The sequence below is a fragment of the Maniola jurtina genome, chromosome 22 (genome assembly GCF_905333055.1).
Source record: "Maniola jurtina chromosome 22, ilManJurt1.1, whole genome shotgun sequence".
Classification (NCBI taxonomy): Eukaryota; Metazoa; Arthropoda; class Insecta; order Lepidoptera; family Nymphalidae; genus Maniola; species Maniola jurtina.
Window position 1 is genome coordinate 8238785 of NC_060050.1, and position 23181 is coordinate 8261965.

Sequence of the window (23181 nt, forward strand, 5' to 3'; positions counted from 1 at the left end):
TTGCAAATTATTTACAAAGCTTCTACAGATTCTCAGCTATCTAATGATGTACAAAACATTAAAATAAATTGAATATTAGCTAAAAAAACGATAAAACAATAGCACAGGGAAGAAATTTCTTTACGCTTAAATTTTAAACAAATCGTTTTTTCTTTGTTTAGAGGTAGTCTCTACTTGGAAAGAGGTAACAGTTTACTGTGAATATGTGATCTGGTCAAGTCTGATCATAAAATTGGCCACGGGATAGCTCAATTGATCGATAGGAACGATTTATTTAAGATTTAAGCGTTAAGAAATTTCTCCTTTGTGCTATTATTTTATCATTTTTTTAGCTAATTTTCAACTTATTTCAATGTTTTGTTCATCATTAGATAGCTGAGAGTCTGTAGAAGCTTTGCAAATAATTTGCAGGCCAAAAATTTCTCTAACTTAAAAAAAAAATAGCATTTTTGGCAAAGTAACCCAATAGAAATTATGAAACTGGTACAGTCTTGGATCCCTAACCGGGGAACCTACAAAGATTATTTTTATTTTAGTATTCACAATTATTAATTGAGATGTCTAGTACTTAGAAATTAAATAAAAAGTCGGCAATATGCCTTACTTTTTTTTTTAAAGAAACAAATACGTATTTTTCTGAAAACGATCAATAACTCAAAAACGGGCGGTTATTGCCCATAAGTGTTTAGAGGTCATTTGTAGCATTTGACCTCCTCTACAACTTCTCAAAGAGAAAGTAGCGTTTTTCTGGACTTCGTGTATAAATATCGCACATATGGATAAAAAATACTAAAAATTATTTCCCCGCTTCAAAACGTTTCTGATTTTAAATAATGTATAAAAAACAAGAATTTAAAAAAAAAATCATCAAAATCGGAGCTGTTTCTGAGGACTTCCGACGAAAATGCTTCGTTTACTCCACTATAGGTACAATGCTGAATAATATAATTATCCCGTAATAAAATGGTTTGTAATTTGATTTATTAATTGTCGTTGTCTCCGGTCGTGTGCACAGTATTCGAAGCCAAGATAAGCTTATTAGTTAGGTAGGTAATTACTAATTAGGTATTTGCAGGCACGTCATTCTGAAGAATAAGTATTGAGCTATTTCAACTGGGGTAATCAGTGCTTTTATGCCTCTGTGGCCTTCCTGCCTCTAGTCGTTTTAACTGGTAGAATATAGATCTCTTGCAAAAGCCGCCACAGAAAACGATCTTGTACCGCTTGTGTGAGACTGCTTCTAGCGTCTCCCTTGAGATCGTCGGTCGTTCGTTAGGCTCCCCGATGCTACCGCTAAAACCAGTATTAATGGTCAATTGTGATTTGTTCCAGGTACCCAGAACGTACCGATGCCACCGCGGCCGTCGTCGTCCCTGTCCGACGGCAGCGGGCCCACCGTGCCGGGGCGGCCGGGCGCCGGCGCGACGGGCGGCGCCGGGCCTCCGCCCTCAGGCGCGCCCCCGCCCGGCGCCATGCTGCCGCAGCCCTACCCGCACCACGGGCCCTACAAGCCGGCGCCCTACCCGCCGCAGCCCTACGCCTACCCGCCACGAAACCACCATCCCTACCCCTACGGCGGCTACCGGCCGACGCCGCCGCCGCATCCCTCGCAACACTACCCGCCTCTCAAGGTATGCCAATACATGTTCCGAAAGTTAAACTAGCTAGACACTGTGAGGTGAAGATGATAGCAAAACGAACACACACAAACCACTCCGTGTTGTGGTCTGCTCACCCGGTAGAACCAAATTGTGGTCTAGGGTGGATTGGCAATTGGCATATTACTTGTGCGCCCGCCATAGTATAACAGATCCTTTGTTTCGGTCCTGGCTTAGTTTACACGTCAACCTGACACACAAAATTGGATGCCTTTGATACACAAATTACTGATTAAAAGCGTTGATCTAAATTCAAATTTCTAGCTTTTATAGCGCTTCTTTGAAATTACCGGTTGAATACCGATACACGCAAAAATGTATATTTACAGTACCGGTAATATTCCGTTACGTTACTCTTGGTGTATCATAAAATGATGCGTATTTCGTGATGGTGTTGCAGCAAGCGGGGCGCCACATGGGCCCGCCCGGCGAGGCCATGCCGCCGCCCACGGCGCCGGGCGAGGCGCACGACAACGGGCCCGCGGCGCCCGCCACCGCGCTCGTCACCACCGGGCCCGACGGCGCGCCGCTGGACGAGGGCAGCCAGCAGAGCACGCTCAGTAATGCATCAGCAGGTGGGTTTATTACTTCATTTAAACACTACAGCGGAGTTTTCTACGTTTGACCCAGGCCAAGACGGAAGTACGGGCCTCGAGCCGTAGTCTCCTTGCCAGGGTGTGACGCGGAGAAGAACGTTTCACCGTACTGTATTTTAAGCTTTGAGCCGGCAGGGCCTCATGGTCTTGTTTGGGTGTTTACGTTGTATGCGATATGCAGATCCAACGTGTGCTTGCGAGTTGTCGAGTCCGGTAAAGGTTGCATCGTCCCCATCTTCACCTACGAGTCTTGACGAGGGTGACTATTGGAGCTTGAGAGGTAGTGAACGTTTGGTTTGGTAAGGTAGTGGTTTGGCTGCGAGGCAGTGGCTCGCTGGCAGTCTGGTCGTCTGGGGTTACAAGCTCAAAATGGCACGAACATAGCCACGATATCCTCTATCACGCTTTTCTCCCCGGAGTATGTAGAAGTTTCAAGTTACAATGGACCGGCTGGGTTAATATTCGACATGAGCTTCCTATTTCTCTGGCTGAGCGCATAATATACAAGAGAATCGGCTACATGGCATCGTCTAACAGAATGTGTACGTTGCGTTTCCAGCATCGGGCGAGGAGACGTGCGGCACGCCGAAGAGCTCGCGCAAGGAGTTCGGCGCGGGCGGCGCTGGCAGCGCGGCGCCGTCGCCGTCGCCGGGCGGCGCCAGTCACTCGTCCGCGCACGACGACTACGACGCTGCGCCCTCGCCCTGGCCGCGCCCGCCCTCCAGCCCCGTGAGTCGCAAGGAAACTTTCACCCAATCATCCTACATTACTACCCTAAACCCCACTTAAACGAAACTATCAACTGTGGAGCAATTTCCAATTTCCCTCGGCAGACAATCTTTACCACCTTCCTGACTGCTGCAACCTGTAATCCCTAGAGTCTTAAACGATCCCGAGTCAATTACCGCCCTGACCGCACCGACTTTTAGTCTTCTTGACTGACGTGGTCGCAAACATCCTTGGAAAACCTTCTAAAGGATTAGTTTGAGGTAATTGAGTTTTAATTAGTTTGACTATTTCAGTTTTCCTGAGGCGATCTTCACTGTAACTTCTTGAATCATCCCAGTTTTAGTTTACCAAAGAGCTATTTCGGTCTTATGGAGTCAAAATGAATCTATAAGTCAATCATCCATAGAAACAAACAAGTCACTCTGTCTTCTCTTTACTTACCCACTTCGATCCTAATATCGTAAACGCCATTCGCTCTGCAACCGAGACTTCCTCCTGTTTTCAGTGTGATCATCCTTCGATTTTATCTAAGTTTTTTCAACTTAACATTTTATTCTCACAAAACGTTTGGAACACTATTCTCTTGTCACTTTTTCAGTAGTAAAATCCATTAAATTGAAAAGAGCCTTCAATTTTAGGCAAACATCCTTCTTACTACTTGACACTTTTGCAAACCCAATTTGTACTGTACAAACTAAAGTACAGTTTCGCCATCGTAGTATAAATCATATTTTTTTCCATGTATATATGCAAATAGATTTGGTTTATGTAAAGAACACTATTTATAATTATGTCAATAATGTAACTATGTAGATGGAACCTTAGGATGAATTGCAATTCTCACTTCCCTTGCACAATCATTTGGAAAAATCCAGTATTTTGATGTGTATTTCTTTAGATTTTCACTTCCATCAAAAGGGATACATATTATATTGTGTTGTCAATAATATCTTACACAGTTTTCTATTTTTCATATCGGGCGTACCAAAATTAGGTGACATTATTAGTTCAGTTTCAGTTATTTAAACTTGTTTTACTTTTCACACTTGTTGCTAAAGTTGGGTATAAATCTGTAAAGTTTTATGGTGATTTAACTACTGATTAATTTGACAGACGCTTACTATCACAGCTCAGCGAGGTGATTCGCTAAATAAGTGATGAACACTTAATCGTAGCCAACAGGCTCACTTGACATTAGTTGGTTATACATTGTTGCTTCACTGAGTGATATTAAAATAATTTGTCATAGAAAACTTTCAATGGATTAAAAATAAATGAGCCTGATAGCCATCATTCAGCTTTAACTGAGTTAGCGAATCACCCCACTTACTGTTGATGCTCTGATTTTAATTTGATTTTGGTACGTCTGATTTGACACAAACGTTAATTTTGGTTAACTCTTAATACCCATCTGTACCCCTACCGCTAACCAATCTGTGTAGGAAGGGAAGCATTGCATTATGTCATGTATGTGTATTTCAGGTGTTTAACAGTCACATACCGCCGGAGTCCTACAGATCAAAGGTTTATATCCAAATTAAAGTTCGCTAGCATGCTGTAGTTCTCGAATGTTAAAATTTAAACCTAACGCGTTGAAATGCATGGCGCTCTCTTTCTTCATGCTGCTCCATCCGTGCTAATGTGAATTGTGTGTACCTGTTGAAATAAATGTATGGAACACCTACAAAAATTATGTTTTACGAAGCTGTCAAACTTAATAATAATCCTCGTAGCTTTAGTTCCAAGTTTACGTAATTAATTGTCACCACTATATCATCTTACAAATCTAACAATTCTGACCATCGAAAGGAGTACAATAGTACCTACTTTAGATAAATGAGCTTGAGTTTAATAATATGATAATTCAAGTTGTGAGCAATAGTTTCTACTCACATCAAAAAATCTTGTTAGTAATGTTAGGTACATAGTATATAGAAGTTGTTGATGGTGCCATTATTAATGGCGGTATCACACCATACTTTTAGACGCAATACGTACAGTCGACTAGTCGCCTGGCAACTCGGTCGACGGCGACCGTAAAAATGTGTAATTTATATGGAAAACGCCTTGTATACGCACGCCACGCAGTCGCCGCTACTTCGTGCGCATATACACATATACAGATTCAGATTCCATATAACGCACGCAGTCGCTGCAACTTCGTGAGCGACTTTCATAATATAAATTACAGATTGTAACGGTCGCCGTCGGCTGAGTTGTCGCGCGAGTAGTCGACCCATGCGTAATGAGTCTTAATTTTAAAGCTGAAACAAACACAGTATGCCACAGTAAGTAGTAATAGATACGTTACTACTTACTGTGGCACGTGTTTGCTAGCGGAACACGCGGCTCTTAGAAGTTGTTATACAAGGAATTGTATGAAAACGTTGTGCCACACTCCTGCAGTCGCAAGCAGCCACCGTGTATAGACTTCTTTGTATTGGACATGAACACGCCTTCAATGTGGCATTTCTCTGCACAGTTTATGTGACGCGGTTGTTAGTTTTAATCTGGAATCTTAGAGTCGATTGATACTGGTATCGAACTAAAAGATAATTAAAATAACCGGCCAAGTGCGAGTCAGACTCGCGCACCGAGTGTTCCGTACTCGGATATGTTTTCCGACATTTTGCACGATAAATCAAAAACTATTGTGCATAATAATAAATAAAAATCTGTTTTAGAATGCGCAGGTGAAGCCCTTTCATATGATACCTCACTTGGCATAGTTATCTTACTTTGAAAATTGAAACGCATTTTAATTTTTTTTTAATGATGTAACCACAAATTCACGACATTGCTATAAGACCTGCCTACCTGCAAAATTTCATGATTTTAGGTCAACGGGACCCTATAGGTTTTCTTGACAGGCACAAAGGACGGACGGACGGACAGATAGACATACGGTCAGACAAACAAAGACTATAAGGGTTTCGTTTTTCCTTTTGAGGTAAGGAAACCCTAAAATAAGTATTTTTATCCAAGCATTTTGTGCTTTACATGGTGACACACACATAAGTTGCAGATGGAGCAGTAGACTTACATGTTATGATTTCCTTTTACTTAATTAACAGTGCATCAGTCTCTTAACGCCCAGTAGGAATAGATTTTTTTAGTTATTATTCACCTTAATTTTATTATAATAAACGGGCTTGAGCTTCTAATGACATATTATTTGCTTTCTTGGTGTTGGTCTTTTCTAGTTTAAGTTTACATACAAAATGTGTTAAGGTACTTTCCAACGTATTTCAATGCTGTATTGAATTTTTAATAATTTACTTTATAAATTGGCTTAGAGAACTATTTCTTTTTGTTTTAATTAAAGTTAATTGCTATTCCACATAATAAATAGGTTATGACCTAATTCTGAATGTTACCCAGTGAATAATAGCTAATATTCTTGGGCATGTTATGTATTTGAAGCAAACAAAAAGCATTTGATTCATATATTATTTTGCATTTGACTTTTGAGTAAGTTATTTTGCACGTATTTTTATTAAAAAATAAGTGATACTAGCCGATGCCCGCGACTTCGCCCGCGTGGATTTAGGTTTTTCGAAATCCCGTGGGAACTCTTCGATTTTCCGGGATAAAAAGTTGCCTATGTGCTAATCCAGGATATAATCTATGTCCATTCTAAATTTCAGCCCAATCCGTTCAGTAGTTTTTGCGTGAAGGAGTAACAAACATACACACACACCCACACACACACACACACATACAAACTAACTTTCGCCTTTATAATATTAGTGTGATTATTGCAATAAGTGATATTTTTTAGTATATTATGCTGTACATTTGACTGCTAACTGATATTAATGCCGGCGGCATGAGTAGAAATGCCATATCAAATTATACAATTAGTCGCAGCTCACGTAATGACATTTTTCTCGTCACGGGTGGGAATGTGGATGTTTTTGTGTGATACGAGTAGATCACGTCCTATCCGAAGTTTTATCCTGTTACGTAGGCTGCGACGAGATATCGAAATAAACTTTGAACGTATTCTGTTCTATGGATGTATAAAATATATATATTATATAAGATTATACGTTCATTTTTGCATCTCTTCAGTCTATGATCTTTCCTCTTGATCACGATGAAAAAGGATATTAGATTGACTTGAGATTGACGGATTAGTATTAGACCTTCTTCTCGATATCAGTCTGGTTTAAAAAACTGCAAAAGATTTAAAATCCGTGAGTCATTAATCATTCTAATTTCTATAACGTCTCATTCACTATTATCATTCTAATTTCTATGAGGCATGTCCCTTTACTTGTGTTACTAGTTTCGATTCGAGTTCCTCCACATTATATTGTGCTGGAGAAATCTACATTTTATTGAAAACCTTAAAGTTTACGAAATGATTTATCAAGGCGTACAGAAGAAGAACCTTGTGATATTCTGACAAAAATCATGGATTGAACTGATGCCAAACTGATCATGTAACCTCCATTATAGACAGTAGTGTTAATTGGTGTGATTGTACGTGTAAGGTAGCGGGTGTATGATGTCTGTTGTTGCGCCAGAAGTCGGACTCGCTGGGCAAGCTGTACGAGATGGACGACGCGCCCGAGCGGCGCGGCTGGGTGGAGCGGTTACTGGCCTTCATGGAGGACCGCCGCACGCCCATCGCCGCCTGCCCGACCATCTCCAAGCAACCTCTCGATCTCTACAGGCTTTACTTATTGGTGCGCGACCGCGGAGGATTCGTTGAGGTGAGTCTTGCTCTATAGGGAACTGTCGATTGGTCTTATCTATCCTAACGCAGCACGCAGGTGGACCAGCGGTTACTTGCTGTTATGGAAGATCGCCGCATGCCCTTTGGCGCCTGTTCGACCATCTCCAAGCAACCTCCAGGCTTTAATACTGGTGCGCGATCGCGAAGGATTCGTTGAGGTAGGTTTATACTCACTATAGACGTATTTTCCATTAGTGTAAAAGCATAAAGGCAAAAATACACCACCTATTTGTTGTTACCGTCACATCCGACGCCTCATGTAGTGGACACAATCTACAGTCTGAGCCTCTTGGGCCCAGCAGCTTTCTACAACTAGTTTGATGTCGTCTACTATTTAGTGGGGTAAGAGTCAAGCTTGGAGCTCCAATGCCTGTTTCAATCCATTAGCAAGCATAGGAATCAAAAACTAAAAACTATACTTTACCTCGAGCAAAACTGTTCTTAAAGTTTATAATAAGAAACAAATGCATACATTAAATTAAAAACCTAGCGGCATTATAATTATTTCTATGAAATGCAAAAATTTATAGCGAAATTATTTCTAAACCGTACTACATTAGCAGTAAAAACCGCACGACGCTCTCTATGCAAGTAAGGCTAATAGACTTCGGCTCGGATTTATGGTGGCGCAGGCAAACGACTTTATGTGCATAGTCGTAAACCCCACAGCGCTTTAACGTTTAATAATAATTTTTACCATGAGACCGTTTCGTACTGTGCTTAGTACGAGATTTTACACCTGACTTGACGTAGACAGAATTCGAGCACCGAAAAACTTAGTGCTAAAGCAAAATGGACCTCAACTGCCTTGTTTTCAAACTCAAGTTCGCCTGTACATTTACAAACGCTCCAAGTGCAAACCTTGTAAAATTCAAATCAGTAGTACTGAATTTTTGACTTTAAATCGATAACCTTTGGGTCCATTTTACTCTGATGTTATTGTGTTTCGATGCTCGAATTCTATCAACGTTGTTGAGATGTAAAATCGCATACTAGGCACACTGAACGCTTTTATTGAACAATGTTGGTAAATGTAGACGTTAAACAGTAGAACGATGGCCGTCGATGTACTCTGACGTGTTGCATTTCGCGTTGTCCTATTAGAACATATATTATGTAAATCCGATTTTTTATTACCGGTATGGTGAGGATTGCTCATTAATACAGCTAGTTATTGCACCTATAGCTCACAAAAACCTTGACACTTTATGTACACCGTAATGGTGTCTTCGTGTTTATTGAAAATAGTAGTAATATCTTGAGTGTTTTAAAACTTATGGAATAAAATTCGTGACGGATTGTGGAAAACGGAAAATCTAAATAGTGATTGAGTGATAGATTGATGTGCTGTCACTACTTGGGTTTTCTAGAATCATTTGTGCACAATTTAGTATTCATCTCACGTTTGTTAAAGGCAATAAGATGCTATCTAAGTCAGAAATCTTGTACCTGCTTGAAAACTTATCGAGATTTTTTTCGATCCTATCGAATCAATTAATTGAAACTGAGTCGAACTCTACTACCTACAACACACATGGTAGGTGATATTTTGACGACGTTCCTAACGCAGTGGTAAGCGCTGTAGTCTTATTAATGGGAGATTCCGGGTTCGAATCCTGGTAGGAGTTTGAAATTTTATGATTTCTAAATCTCTGGTGGGAGGCTTTGGCCGTAGTTAGTTACCAGCCTACCGGTAAAGCCGTGCCGCCAAGCGATTAATGAGTTCTGGTGACCAGAAACCGGTAGAAACCAAATGTGTTTAATCAAAACTGTCATATTCCCTCCAGCCCGGCTAGCATGGGCAGTAGATAAAAATTATATCCCCGATTATATCCACAGATGTCATAGAAATCAGTGGATATAATCGGGGATATAATTTTTATCTACTGCCCATGCTAGCCGGACAGGTTAGCCCATTTCCATCTTAACATGCATCATCACTTACCACCAGGGCAGTTGCAGTCAAGGGCTAACTTGTATCTGAATAATAAAATGAAATAAAAGACGCTAATGCGCCATCTGTCTACCTAGAGGGATGATAACACTGCACTGTTTACCTTCAAGGCAAAAGTAAATAGGTATTTTCTAGGCAAGTGCGCTCCAGCTTAGACCTTATCATTGCTTTTTTAATCATGATTGTCGTCAAGTGCAAGCCTATCTCACAATAAAAAAAATTCAGTCTTTTGAGTTATATTGACTTTATATCTTCTTTGAAGGTGACGAAAAACAAGACGTGGAAGGACATAGCGGGTTTGCTGGGCATCGGCGCATCGTCGTCAGCAGCGTACACGTTACGGAAGCACTACACAAAGAACCTGCTCGCGTACGAGTGCCACTTCGACCGGGGCGGCATCGACCCGCAGCCGATCATCAACCAGGTGGAAGCTTCCACGAAAAAGAAGAGTGGGAAATCTAATAGTACGTCTAATGCAGGTGAGGATTTTCTCTATTGGTTTTTTGACAAGGATGGAACACCCGTCCACCATCAGTTTTCCCCTCCAATTTTAATATGGGTATTGGGTACCTTCAAGTCAAGAGTGAATAGGCATTTTCTAGGCAAGCGCACTCAGTTTTAGGCTGCACCATCATTTGGGAGTAGGTCTGATTGCAGCCAAGCGCTAGTCTATAAATTAAAAAGAAATTGCCCTCAATCAATCTCCTGCTTTATTTACATAGTTTAGCTAATATTTTTCCACCAGAGCTAAGCTATGAATTGGTAGGCTTAATATATTCCTAGTAAGCCGTGATAGCCTAGTGGTTAAGATGTCAGCCTCTTACTCGAGAGGCGGGGGGCTCGATGCTAGGCACGCAGCTGTAATTTTTCGTGAGGAAACCTGCACGCCTGAGAGTTCTCCCTAATGTTCTCAAATGTGTGTGACGCCTTTGATTTCGCGGTAAATGAAAACCACGACGCTCTTAACATAGCGCCTTAACTACATAGGCCAGTTGTCGCTCCTCGCCTTGCACGTACCGCTCGAACCCCTGTGTATAATATCATATCCTTATTCTTTGACTAGGCTATCACCTCTTCATGCTTTATATTCTTTTGCACCTTAATTATTAAAATAATGAATGTTTATAAATGTATCAGGGTCATCAAATTCGGCGGAGCAGTTCGGCGCGGGTGGCGCGGCGCAGGCCGGCGCGCCCATGGACGGCTACCCCGCGCACTACGCGCCCTACCCGCCGCAGCCCAACCAGCCGCAAGGTAGGCTTCATGCCGCACATCCTTACACGCCACCACACCATACCACACCACACCCACACAACAAACCACACACTGCCCTACACCTATACAATACTCACCACACTACCCCACCACCCACATAATACTCCACTACACCTGCACCACATATTATCACCTTTACGATACTCACCACATCTACGCCACACTCTACCCCACACCCAAAAATATTCCATTACACCCACACCACGCACTATCCACGCCCATTCAATACTCCACGACACTAACGTCACACAAAGCCCCACAGCCTTACAATACTCCCTAAAACTTCACCACACAATACCATACATCCATATAATCTGCCGCCCTTTTTTTTAAATCGGTTAATCCGCAAAGTAGTTTTGGAGATGTCATCAAAAATTTGTAACGTCAGCTTTTCTAAATTCCCGTGTTTATTGGCTGAAAAACTATTTTTGGGACGTTTTTAGCAAAAGGACGGCAATCATTTACAAACCACACACACCCACACCACGTAATAACCCGCGGCTTGCACCCACATACTAACTCCCTACATCCACACCACACTATCCGACGCCACACTACTATCCAATACACGATCTACTTACTAAACCACATAATACCACCAAACAGAGTTAATTTTTAGATATTCAACTTTTAAGCTCGGAAGTTGAATATCTTCTAAAAACTGATTTTGTGGGTTGTTTTTCTGTGTGCAATATTTTTTTATAACAAATAAATATTCCATCTCACAAGAGATGCATTTAAAAGCTCTCCCAAGCTTACAAAATGACACCGGACTTCTTACAGATGAATACGATTTCACAAATACTTTTCCTCATTTAATACTCTAATCAAAAATTCTACACACATTAATGATTGACTGTACATACTAGATTTAAATCTTATAAAATATAGTGCTGATAGATGGGTTTATAGCACTAGACTAGTGTAAAAGAGTGCACGGACTGTTTCTACCGCTGTAAATGTGCTAACTAGATCTAGTTTAGGAAAACTGCTTCCGTGTGGTTGACGAGACATCAACGCTCGGTGCTTGTTTTTCACATTTACGCAGTCCGAACTAACTTGTATAATATTCAGAATCATCAGCTAATTTAACGTCGAAATCTGAGCAAAATAGAAGTAAAAACTGCTACTTCTGTCAATCCATCTGTACATGTTTCCTACCATGTATAACCTAAATAGATACAAGGTAAGAGTATATAGGCATCTTCCATGCAAGTACTCCAACGTAGATCTTCCTATCTTGCAATTTAAAAAAAAACAACGTTAAATTCTGCACCCTTACGACCTAAGTACTCGGCATTCCTCGAACATGTACCACTCCCTCGTTTCTAAATTCACATACCGCTATGGTATGGAATGCCTTTTTGGCTTTCGTTTTCCCCGCCGCTTACAAAATTGGTAGCTTCAAAGCTTATATCCAGGCGAGATCCTTCAACTTCACTCGCCATATAAAATTACAGTCATGTCTATAGGTATTGTTAAAAAAACTTGTTTGATAAATATTGTGAAATGTACAGTCAAAGGTACATCGAAGTTTTTATTACTGGTCTTCTATTTTGCTCAGAAAACGATGGCTAACAAATTATATTGCTTTGTTTCGCTTGTCACTAACTCCCTGAATAAAAAAAGAAAGCACTTTAGATTTAACCATTGAAAACCATCGCCACGAAAAGTGAAACACATTACGAAAAATCTCAGTCATTCACGTAAAATATGCTTTGGGTATTGCAGTAAAAAATGGTGACTATTAATGGTATATTTTTCATGGCGATTGTTGATTGAGAATGTTACATTTAAAGGAAATCTTCTGACATCTGTGTATCAAGATATCCTGAAAAATACTGTTTTTCATAATATGATTTAGGCTCAAGTCCTAATATTGGCGCAGAGTCAAAGCGAGCGTCTTTTTTAATATCGCAAAAAATAATGAAATCTATCTCCATTGTGTAACTTACCTTACAAATGTTATGTGGAGTGAATTTTCACCAGAAGCTGTAATGAGTCTTTTCGAGTTGACTAACATGACGCCGTTGAGGTAAAACTGTCGATTTGCATGGAAGGGCAAAGGTCGCAAACTGACATCTTGCAATGACAATTTTGGCAGATCACATTTAGGTGTCACGTTTTTTTTTATTCTTGGAAACTGACACAGAGCACTAGGCGTGCGACGCGCGCACAGTGGAGAAAAAATTCACTATACTTTGTAACATTATAAAAGAAAGCGTCACGACTACTCTGCGCTAATAAGGTGCAACGCACACCAGCAGGGTAGAGTGGAACTTCTTTTTGATATCAACTCAAACTAAGCTCAACTTTGGCATAACAGCAGCGACACAAGGCGCGTTTTGAATCTCTTATACCAATTTCAACATAGTTATATCAAAGTGCACAAAGCTGATTTTAAGTTGTTTTCAAGAAGACCCTGTTCAACTTCACTTCATGGGTATGCGTCGGCCCTAAATCTTGAGCCCGAAATGTCTTGTTTGTAAAATATATTCGACTGTCGATTGGTCAGTCAGTAGATTTCCACCGTGCACGTAACGGGTCTAACCTATAACCGTGTGGTTGTAGGCGGCGGGCCGGGCGGCGACAACCTCGCCGCCTCCAACCCGTTCGACGAGCCGCCGGGGCCCAGGCGACCCCCAGGTACTCACCACGCTTGCCTCACTACCACTACATACTACATATAACCCTTAGGAGGATTGTATTTATAGCGTTTTTATACAAATGGAGTTTCATTCTTTAATATTGAGCAATAAAACTTAATAAACTTCTGTATGACACGTTCTACAAATTAAAGTCTGTGCCTAGTTTGTCAGATTTGTCATATCGTCATTTAAGATGTGACACATTGTAACTGCAATAATATTGCCGTTACGAGTTGTCACATCACATAATATGACAAAACTGACAAACCAGGCACAAGAGTTTAATTTGTAGAATTTGAGTTTCATTGAGTTTGATTGCTCAGTATTCAAGAATCAAACTCCGTTTCTATAGAGAGCTCTCCGAATATACTACTCTTAAACAACATAACTCTCATTCTACAATGTCTGTGGCGTCTTATACGACTCCGAAAAGTGACTACTAAGGACCCAATAAAATCTTTTTGCTAATAGACATCAGTTGGCGTGAGGAAAAAAGAGCATTGATTAAGAACCTGCGCAGTGGGCGATTTATCGATGTTGAAATGAAATGAGGTTGGCGGTGAGGGTATACATGACAATTAACTAAGCAGGCTCGCAATTGGTTCGTCAGTCAACTTATCGTTTTGTCCGCGTATGAAAGAAGAATACTTAATCACATTCTCATCTTTCTACTGTCGCCTGGAGCTCTTTTTACTTGACACCAATTTGTACTCTTTAGCAATTGCCATTTGTAGATTTTGAGGGCTAGTTAAGTATGTCACGATCCCAGAGACTTGATTTCATTTTGAAAAAAAAAAATGTAAAAATTTTTTTCATTGGCACTTTGATTAGTAATTTTATTCTAAGTATTTTTATTAGTTGCAGTTGCTAAATTAGACTTGATCAGATTTTCAATCTCTTTGTAGTTTTATTATTGCTAGATAGTTTAGATCTAATTTTGTCAATATCATGCCAATTTTGTACATACTAGCGTCAACGGGTTAATCCCACATTAGTTTCGCTGTAATATATTATATTGTAACACTAAACACTGATGCAGCAGTTCTTAAGAATTTAAGTTGAATGCTTACAATTTTCTACCTCATTGCTAACATTTGAGTGGAAAGTTTTGCTTTAAATTTAAAATATAAAGTCGCTTCTGAGGCGTATGGCTGTTCATTGCTAATTTTGAAGCTTACAAAAAAATTAGGGCTATTGGAGGAAACACTGTATTTAAAAAAAATAATTAAAAAATTTAATAAAACAAGCAAATTAAAAAATAAATAATGGAAAATTCACACGTGAGATGTCCGCTAGCCCTAATTAAATGCATGACTCGTATTTAGAGTTGATACAGTTTGTCCGTTCATCTTGGTAACATGAAACATTTTGGTTGCGTTACAGGTTACCAGCAAGGTTACGGGTATGAATACGGTCCCTCCTACCCCGCGAATAGGCCGGTCTATCCGCCCTACGGTCCTGAAGGAGATCGGTTAGTTGCATTGTTACTTGATTATTTTGTCTTATGTCATTTTTTGAACGCGAATCAGTAGGTAATTATGATTTGGGATACTATTGGTCACCAAAAAAAATTGTTCTACAGGTATCGTACGAGATAAGATCCACTTTTACTCATCTGTTAATCAAATGTCATATGTAATAAGCATTTTATAGAGAGAGACGTTGATTTTATAAGAGAGAAGTTGAAGCAAAATAAGTAATTCCCTATTTGTACGATTGCAGGGGTTACGCGTCGGGCGGCGAGTACCGGTACGGGGGTTATGGGGGCTACCGCGCGGGCGCACCCCCCGCGCCCCCCGGCGGCGCGCAGTCCCCCGCCGCCGCGCCCGCGCCGCCCGCCTCGCCCGCGCAGCCCTACCCCGACTACTACCGCGCGCCGCATCCGCACCACCCGCACCCACACCCGCCGCACGCGCCGCCGCACCCGCCCCACCCGCCGCACTCTCCGCACCCGCCGCATCCGCCGCAGCAGCCACACGAGGTGACTATCTCTACTTCTAAATGCAATTACTTTAAACAGCTCATTCATATTAATGTACATTGCCCGCTCTACACTTATTGTGGTTGTTCGTAATAAAGGATGAATGATTGCGAACTGGACTGCGAAAAGTGCGTGTTTGTGTGAAAATTTTCCGGAGCCAAAATTTACGACCCTATTAACGCTCGAGTGTAGATCGGACAAATGGCTAAGCGCATTTTACGGTTATTAGAGTTTTACTGGAATTTGTAGTGCTCAAGGCGTAAAGAATTTTTTAAAGTATCGCACGTATTTCCGCAATAATTACGCGGTGACGACTAAACCTTGAATAATATATACCTAATTGCAAATTACAAATCGCAACATAAAAACGTGTTGCGGTTAAATAAATACATACCACTGATTCAATAGCTTTGTTTATCAAGTTTGTCCGCTTTCGTTAAAAAAAACTGGGCGTAAACTACGATTGACAAAAATTATAATTTTGCAGTAGATTAAAACCGTAAAATACGCTTCAGATTTGATAAATTATACAAAAAGATGCCATTGTTAATTGATAAATAATTTATGATGTTAATTGGTAGCTATAATAATATAATTATTGGGTACTTAGTTCTTGCATGATGATTAGCATGTAAGAAGAATTCGTGTTTGTTTGTCGATCTTTGATTTTGTGTCTTGTTGAATTATAGTGCGTCGTAATTTTTTTTGTAAAATGTTTTGATGAAAACATGACTGCCTGCTAGAAATAATAAAATTCTTATAATTTATTTTAAAGTGTGTAGAAAAACATCTATTATAATATTATTATGTAAAGTAGATTCGCTGCGAAAATTTTGGATTCTTCTCTAATGAAGTGTTTTTAAAAAATATATTAAGAGCAACAAAATAATGACGTAACTTTTTTCTGAACCATACGTCACATATTTGTATCCCTGATAGTATAACTTCTATTAATAAAAAACAATGGCTTAGTTTATGCTCTTTGTTAAGAGCTACTCAGGTGCAAATAAGCTACAGTAGATTGTTAACGTATCCGCATTCCGTGCCATACCTCACGAGCCTTCTCAGTGAAACCTTTATCTTGTCGAGGCCCTTGAAACACACTCTGATCGATTGAATGTCGCAAAAATGTGTGTTTCGACAGAGTAGTTTGTTTGCACCTTTATTTAAGTGATCAGAGATTAGGTATGTTAGGTAAGTAAGTTAAGTGAGCGCGCATGTAGCGCTCGGCTTCCGCGACGGGCTGTCGCCTGACGCGTGTGTTGTGCGTAGATGGGTGCCGCGGCCGGCGCGGGCATTATGGGGTCGCAGCTCGCGCGGCAGCTGGTCGCGCCGCTGCCGTCGCCCGTCCGCCCCTACGTACGGACGCCCCGTTTGTACCACGCACTCAACACCGCTTCCCATATTGGCGTCGCCCTTCGGCTCATGCTCGCACACCGACAGTCGCCCGCCCCCGTTCACCACACCACTCATCATAATTGGGCACCCTCCCTGACCCCCTACACTTTTCAAACTTTATTTTTAGTATCAGCCGTAGTAGTATAGGCATCGCGGTAAACGCGTCCCGTCTTAGGCCACATCATCACTTTCCATCAGGTGTGATTGTGGTCAAGCGCTTGCCTGTAATTTAAAAAAAAAGTGTACGCTCAAATAATTTATTTATTGTTAATTCCCGTGATTTTATCATTGTGGATTTTTTTTAAATAATTCCCATGGAAATCGGATTATCTAGAATAAAAGTAATTTATCCTTAGTTCATGTTTCCAGGATGCCAACTATTTCTGTGTGTAATTTAATTTTTTCAGTCCTGGGTTTCTTTGCTAACAGTTAGGCATAGCCATTCGCTGTACTTGAAAAATGTAACGGTACCGAGGCACAGCAATGACTATGACAGCAAAATCTAAATTTAAAAGAAATCAAGAACGAGTTGTGACTTGTGAGCTATCCTAAAAGGGTGTCCACTCAGTGAAAACTCTACGTTGGGGTAGCGTTGATCATAGAAATGAATTGTTAACTTAAAGTTAATTATGTATGTAAATTATAAACGAGACATTTGGCTATGACAAAAACTATTTTTGAATTTATTTTACGTTATCCGCACCTGGTTCTACTAGCTTTATAGTATTTTTTACATATTATTGTAGGTACAAGTTTTTTAGTGCACTTTTAGAAAATTAATATTTTCACTTGTTTCATCATATTAATATAGTTATGTACATTGTAGGTACACAAGGTATCACTCAATCGCAGTAAAGTTGCGTCATTCTACAACACTTACTACCACCAACGTCTCTCTCTCTCTGTATATAAAACCCAATTATGATGTGGTGTTCTTTCGTCCTCTGTACTGCTCTTCACAATGTGTATGGCGCCCATTGGACGATAGGTTCTGTACACTGACCTCTACTAATACAAGTATGCTGGACTTGCGATTGCCGACCTGCTCTTTAAGCAATTTGAATTTCGTCATTTTGGTGCTAATAGCAGTAGTGAGCAACATGTAATACTCGGAATTAAAATTGAGTGATGAGACATCACCCTTATCAACATGAAAACCATTTGACAGAATTTAATTTTAATTCCCGTTACGCTCTTCAATTCGGCACAAAAAATAACTGTCATTTTGTATCCTCACACCTCTTCCAGCGTACTTGTACTTATATGACCATTTCAGTGTTCCTGTATCAGTCAGTTTCGTCAATCATAAGTGATGGAGCAGAGAATTATCTAGATATTTGTCAAGCAAAAATCAGACATCGCTTTATGGTCGAAATAAAAATCAAATCGTCTTTAATCCTACTAATATATAAATGGGAAAGTTTGTATGTATGGATGTTTGTTTTTCTTTTGCGCAAAAACTACTGGACGGATTTGGCTGGGAATGGAGATAAATAACACCTGGATTAACACAGGCTACTTTTTATCCCGGAAAATTAATGAGTTTCCACAGGATTTTTAGAAACGTATATCCACAGGAAAGAAGTCGCGGGCATATCAGCTAGTCTGTCGATAAATTAGCAACGTTGTAATTAGTCAAACATTGTATGTTTTTCTGACAAATAATGATGTTGCTAAATAACTTATACATAGACCATAACAGATAGATTGATTTAATTTCGGCCGTTACACGATACCTAGCTTATTCTTCAATCACAGCAGTGCCTATGACAACAAAACCTATCGCCTAATGGACGCCTACGATTGTGTCGTGGACTACAGATGTCACGGAGCGGGGGCAAACTCATCCGTGGTTTTGGCTTCATTTAATTTATACGAATAATACCACCTCGCTTAACGAAATTTCAAGCTGTCACTGTTAATTTTTCTTCAGTTTTAGTTTTAACTAAATTTTGGCTTGCGGTGTGATTAATTGGCTTTCCGTTTGTCGGCCGCAGCGCCGCGACGGAACACAAAAACAACCCGACTCTTTCAAAATTTAACCAAAAACAAAACAAAACATGGAAGTTAAGGTTTAGAGTGTGTGGTGGTGGCTTAACGTGATGAATATGTCACTGATTCATTTGCATGCATTCACAGCATTGACTTACTTTACCGGCAAGCCCCACAATCGCGATCAAAAACTGTTCGAGACAAACAATTAGTGCTAATGCACTTTATTCCTTCATTCGCTATTGTGTAGAGTTCCCGACATATCAAACTAGAAAGAGACAGGTAACGGTTTCGTAGTGCGTTGTCGCTGTCTGTATGCGACGAAACGTCACATAGGTATGAGTGACAGAGACGACGCTCGAAAGCAGAAATCTCTTTCTAAAGTTTGATGTGCAATTTTTTCCTGATAGGTGCTGTAAAGCGAAAATTGAACTTTACTGTAAGGAAATTAAATAATATTTAAATAACAGTGAATTTTTTTTTGCTCAGCGATTGTCTCGTTCGTATAGTAAGTCAATGATTCACAGTTATCATGTAAGCTTAGCTGTAAGTGGATCTACGTCGTCGTAGCTTTGTACAATGCGGCGTAGCCGGACGTGTCTCGACGAGTCGATTCTAATAATCCATTAACCTTAAGCTTCTGATCCATAGCATATTTTGTTGCACCATTTTGAAATGTTTTGATGACTTTAATGCGAACGCTGTAAAATGTTTGTTGGAAATGGCTGGAATGATTTTTTCCAGGTTTAAAAGTTTCAATACATATCCTTTTATACATCGATGTTTGTAGGTACTTCTTATATCTATTAATTCTTGAAGAGATCTTGAAGATGTTATGCTTGAGAGTCATTCGCTTGCCGCATTATTTTTCAAATATAAATTCATCAGGTAAAAGTCATGCAATGGATCATGGGCTTAACAGGCTTTTTGAGATCTGTCCTATACATTTGTCGATAAAATCATTAATTTATGGACGCATAGAGGGTTCGTGGCTAGTGTAATCAAATTATTCAGACAAGGACATTGGAAGTATTATTGTATTTGAAGTAATAAATATGTATTGATCCATTTTGTAAAATATGGTCCCTAGAAAGTAAATATACTTCCAAATTTTTTGTTTATCTATTGCAATTTATTTCGAAATGTTTGCTCTCGTAAAGTTTGAATTCGAAATCAAAATATAACTTTGAAACTGTAATAATATTTTCATATTTTTACTTCGAGTGATTCGTGAGTAGGGTGGTCGAAACTTTAGGAGAGCAACGGATGCCATCGATATAAATGATATGCATATACATAACACGCACAGTACGACGTGAAGGGAGGCGCGGGAGCCGGCGCAGCCAACGCGGCGGCGGCGGGCGTCCCCCGGCGGCACCCCGACTTCGCGAAGGCGGAGGGCGGGTTCCCCCCCAACGCGGGCGCGGCGGGCGGCGCGGCCACGCGCTTCGCGGGCGGCGCGTGGGGCGGCGCCTTCCCGCGCGCCGCGCCCGCGCCCGCCTGGCGCCCGCCCGCGCCCCTGCCGCACGCGCCGCTGCACCACGCGCCGCCCTGGCCGCAGCCGCACCCGCACCAGCCCTACCACCCGCCGGTGAGTTACAATCCATAACGAATTGAGTATGTATGTGATCTTTCAATTCATTGGGCTGATATAAGTTGCTCTTACGTCATTTGCCTGTGTGGTCTGATAGTTATTGTACAAACTCTTTTCGTTATTTATGGGCCTATAAACAGTTTTGAGCTTACTTCAATAATAATTTCTCCGACAGGGTACGACGGTGGGCGTGGGTCAGATCAAAAGAGAGTTAACGTTTCCTCCGGACTGCGTAGAAGCTACCGTTCCCGCCACTGAAAAGCGAAGACGACTGACGAAAGCAGACGTCGCGCCCGTCGATGCGTGGCGGATAATGATGGCGCTCAAGTCCGGCCTCCTGGCCGAGACCTGCTGGGCGCTCGACATCCTGAACATACTCCTGTTCGACGACAACTGCATAGGATACTTCGGCCTGCAACACATGCCAGGCCTGCTCGACCTCCTGCTGGAGCACTTCCAGAAGAGCCTCAGCGACGTGTTCGACGCGCCCGCCACCGAGAGCGAGCCCTGGTACGCGCCGCCCTCCAACCCCGAGCCCGTCGCGAAAGCGAAACGAAGAGTGGAGCCGCCTGACCCCGCCGACCGCGTGCCCCTGCTGTCCGGCGAGAACTTCACGCTGGAGTCGCGGCGGCGCCTGCCCGTCACGCTGGCGTCGCGCCCCGACGACGAGCTGTTCGCGCCCAGCGACGACGAGCCCGACCGCGACGTGGACGACGTGACAGAACCGTGGCAGCTCAGCGGCGACTCGGCCGCGCACGTCATCCCGCCGCCGCGCGGCGAGCTCGTGCACCTACCTTTCGCGCGCGTGCTGCCGGGCACCGCGCGTGAGCCGCCCGCCGCGCCCGCGCCAGCCACGCCCGCTACACCCGCCACACCCGCCGCGCCCGCCACGCCTGGCGACAACCTGGAGCACGAGCCCATGGAGCTGGAGCCCGAGCGCCGGCCCGCGCTGCAGGTGCGCGACCCCGCCGGCGTGCTCAAGCGGCGTCGCCTCGAGGACTACGAGGACGAGTGCTACACGCGCGACGAGCCCAGCCTCAACCTGGTCGGCGAGACGCGCGACGCGCTCGCCAAGCGCTGCGTGGCGCTGTCCAACATCCTGCGCGGCCTCACGTTCGTGCCCGGCAACGAGGCGGAGTTCGCGCGCTCGGGCGCCTTCCTGGCGCTGGCCGGCAAGCTGCTGCTGCTGCACCACGAGCACGCACCGCGCGCTGCCCGCGCGCGCGCTTACGAGCGCGCGGCGCGCGACGAGGGCGACGCAGATGCGTGCTGTTCCAGCCTGCGCGGCGCGGCCGAGTGGTGGTGGGACGCGCTGGCCGCGCTGCGCGAGGACGCATTGGTGAGCTGCGCCAACATCGCGGGCGCCGTGGAGCTGGGCTCGCAGCCCGAGGCCGTGGCGCGGCCGCTGCTGGACGGGCTGCTGCACTGGAGCGTGTGCCCGGCGGCCGTGGCGGGTGACGCGCCACCGGGTGCGGGCGCCGCGTCGCCGCTGTCGCCGCGCCGCCTGGCGCTGGAGGCGTTGTGCAAGCTGTGCGTGACGGACGCCAACGTTGACCTGGTGCTGGCCACGCCGCCGCGCGGGCGGCTGGCGGCGCTTTGCGCGGGGCTGGCGCGCGACCTGTGCCGGCCGGAGCGGCCCGTGGTGCGCGAGTTCGCCGTGAACCTGTTGCACTACCTGGCGGGCGCGGGCGGCGCGGCGGCGCGCGCTGTGGCGCTGCACGCGCCGGCCGTGGCGCAACTGGTGGCGTTCATCGAGCGCGCGGAGCAGACGGCGCTGGGCGTGGCCAACCAGCACGGTGTGGCGGCGCTGCGCGACAACCCCGACGCGATGGGCACGTCGCTGGACATGCTGCGGCGCGCGGCCGCCACGCTGCTGCGGCTGGCGGAGCGCGCCGAGAACCGGCCGCTGTTGCGGCGCCACGAGCGGCGCCTGCTGTCGCTGGTGATGTCGCAGATCCTGGACCAGAAGGTGGCGCACGAGCTGGCGGACGTGCTGTGGCACTGCAGCCAGGCGCCGAGCGAGGCGCAGTGACGCGGGCGGCGGGCCTCGGACTGAGCGCGTGTACATAGTGAGCGGCCCGCGCCCCACTTCCTTATTTATGTCCGCGACGATTCGTTACGAGAACGTCGATGTGCTATAATCGATTTCTATTGTTCGATTGGTGAAACAGATGTATTATAACTCGTAATTTTGATTTTTATAATAAAATGGGACTTGAATCTGTTTATTGGTTTTATGATGGAGATTTTATACCTAGTGACGAGTGAGGAGCTTATGTGGGCTATAAGTTTTAGTTAAGTTTAATGTGAATTATTACAATAATCTATAATATATTGAAATTGAATCTGATTTCATTATTTTTTTTCTAATTGGCATTTTTAAATTCCATACCTGACTCCGATTCACCGAATTGAGATTTTTTGTTTTGAAATATTTTACATTTAGACACAATCTGTAAATAGAAAAAATACCAAATATGGGTATCCATATTTTTGTCAATATTAGAAATTAACAATTATACTTAGCCAAATAAAATTACAATTTTGTAATTTGCGAACCTTTTTTATTTTTTTAAATTGCATTTATTTTTGTACAGTGATCGTTCTGAATA

At 43.0% G+C, this 23181-nt stretch overlaps 1 protein-coding gene across 9 annotated transcripts in view; it reads left to right on the forward strand.

The window, feature by feature from the left end:
- Positions 1-23181, forward strand: part of LOC123876692 (trithorax group protein osa) — a 209127-nt gene that overhangs the window by 173193 nt on the left and 12753 nt on the right. For 3 of the 9 annotated variants that reach the window (XM_045922990.1, XM_045922996.1, XM_045922997.1), the window contains 13 exons: positions 1333-1631; positions 2059-2233; positions 2814-2983; positions 4466-4507; positions 7516-7704; positions 9944-10160; positions 10819-10935; positions 13528-13602; positions 14988-15075; positions 15327-15585; positions 16858-16944; positions 20297-20566; positions 20745-23123. In XM_045922990.1, the coding sequence (XP_045778946.1) occupies positions 1333-1631; positions 2059-2233; positions 2814-2983; positions 4466-4507; positions 7516-7704; positions 9944-10160; positions 10819-10935; positions 13528-13602; positions 14988-15075; positions 15327-15585; positions 16858-16944; positions 20297-20566; positions 20745-22601 (3845 nt within the window). In that variant the 3' untranslated portion in view covers positions 22602-23123. Of the gene's footprint in view, positions 1-1332; positions 1632-2058; positions 2234-2813; positions 2984-4465; positions 4508-7515; positions 7705-9943; positions 10161-10818; positions 10936-13527; positions 13603-14987; positions 15076-15326; positions 15586-16857; positions 16945-20296; positions 20567-20744; positions 23124-23181 lie in introns of those variants that run through there. The other 6 variants (XR_006798399.1, XM_045922991.1, XM_045922993.1 and 3 more) reach the window with 6 other exon arrangements.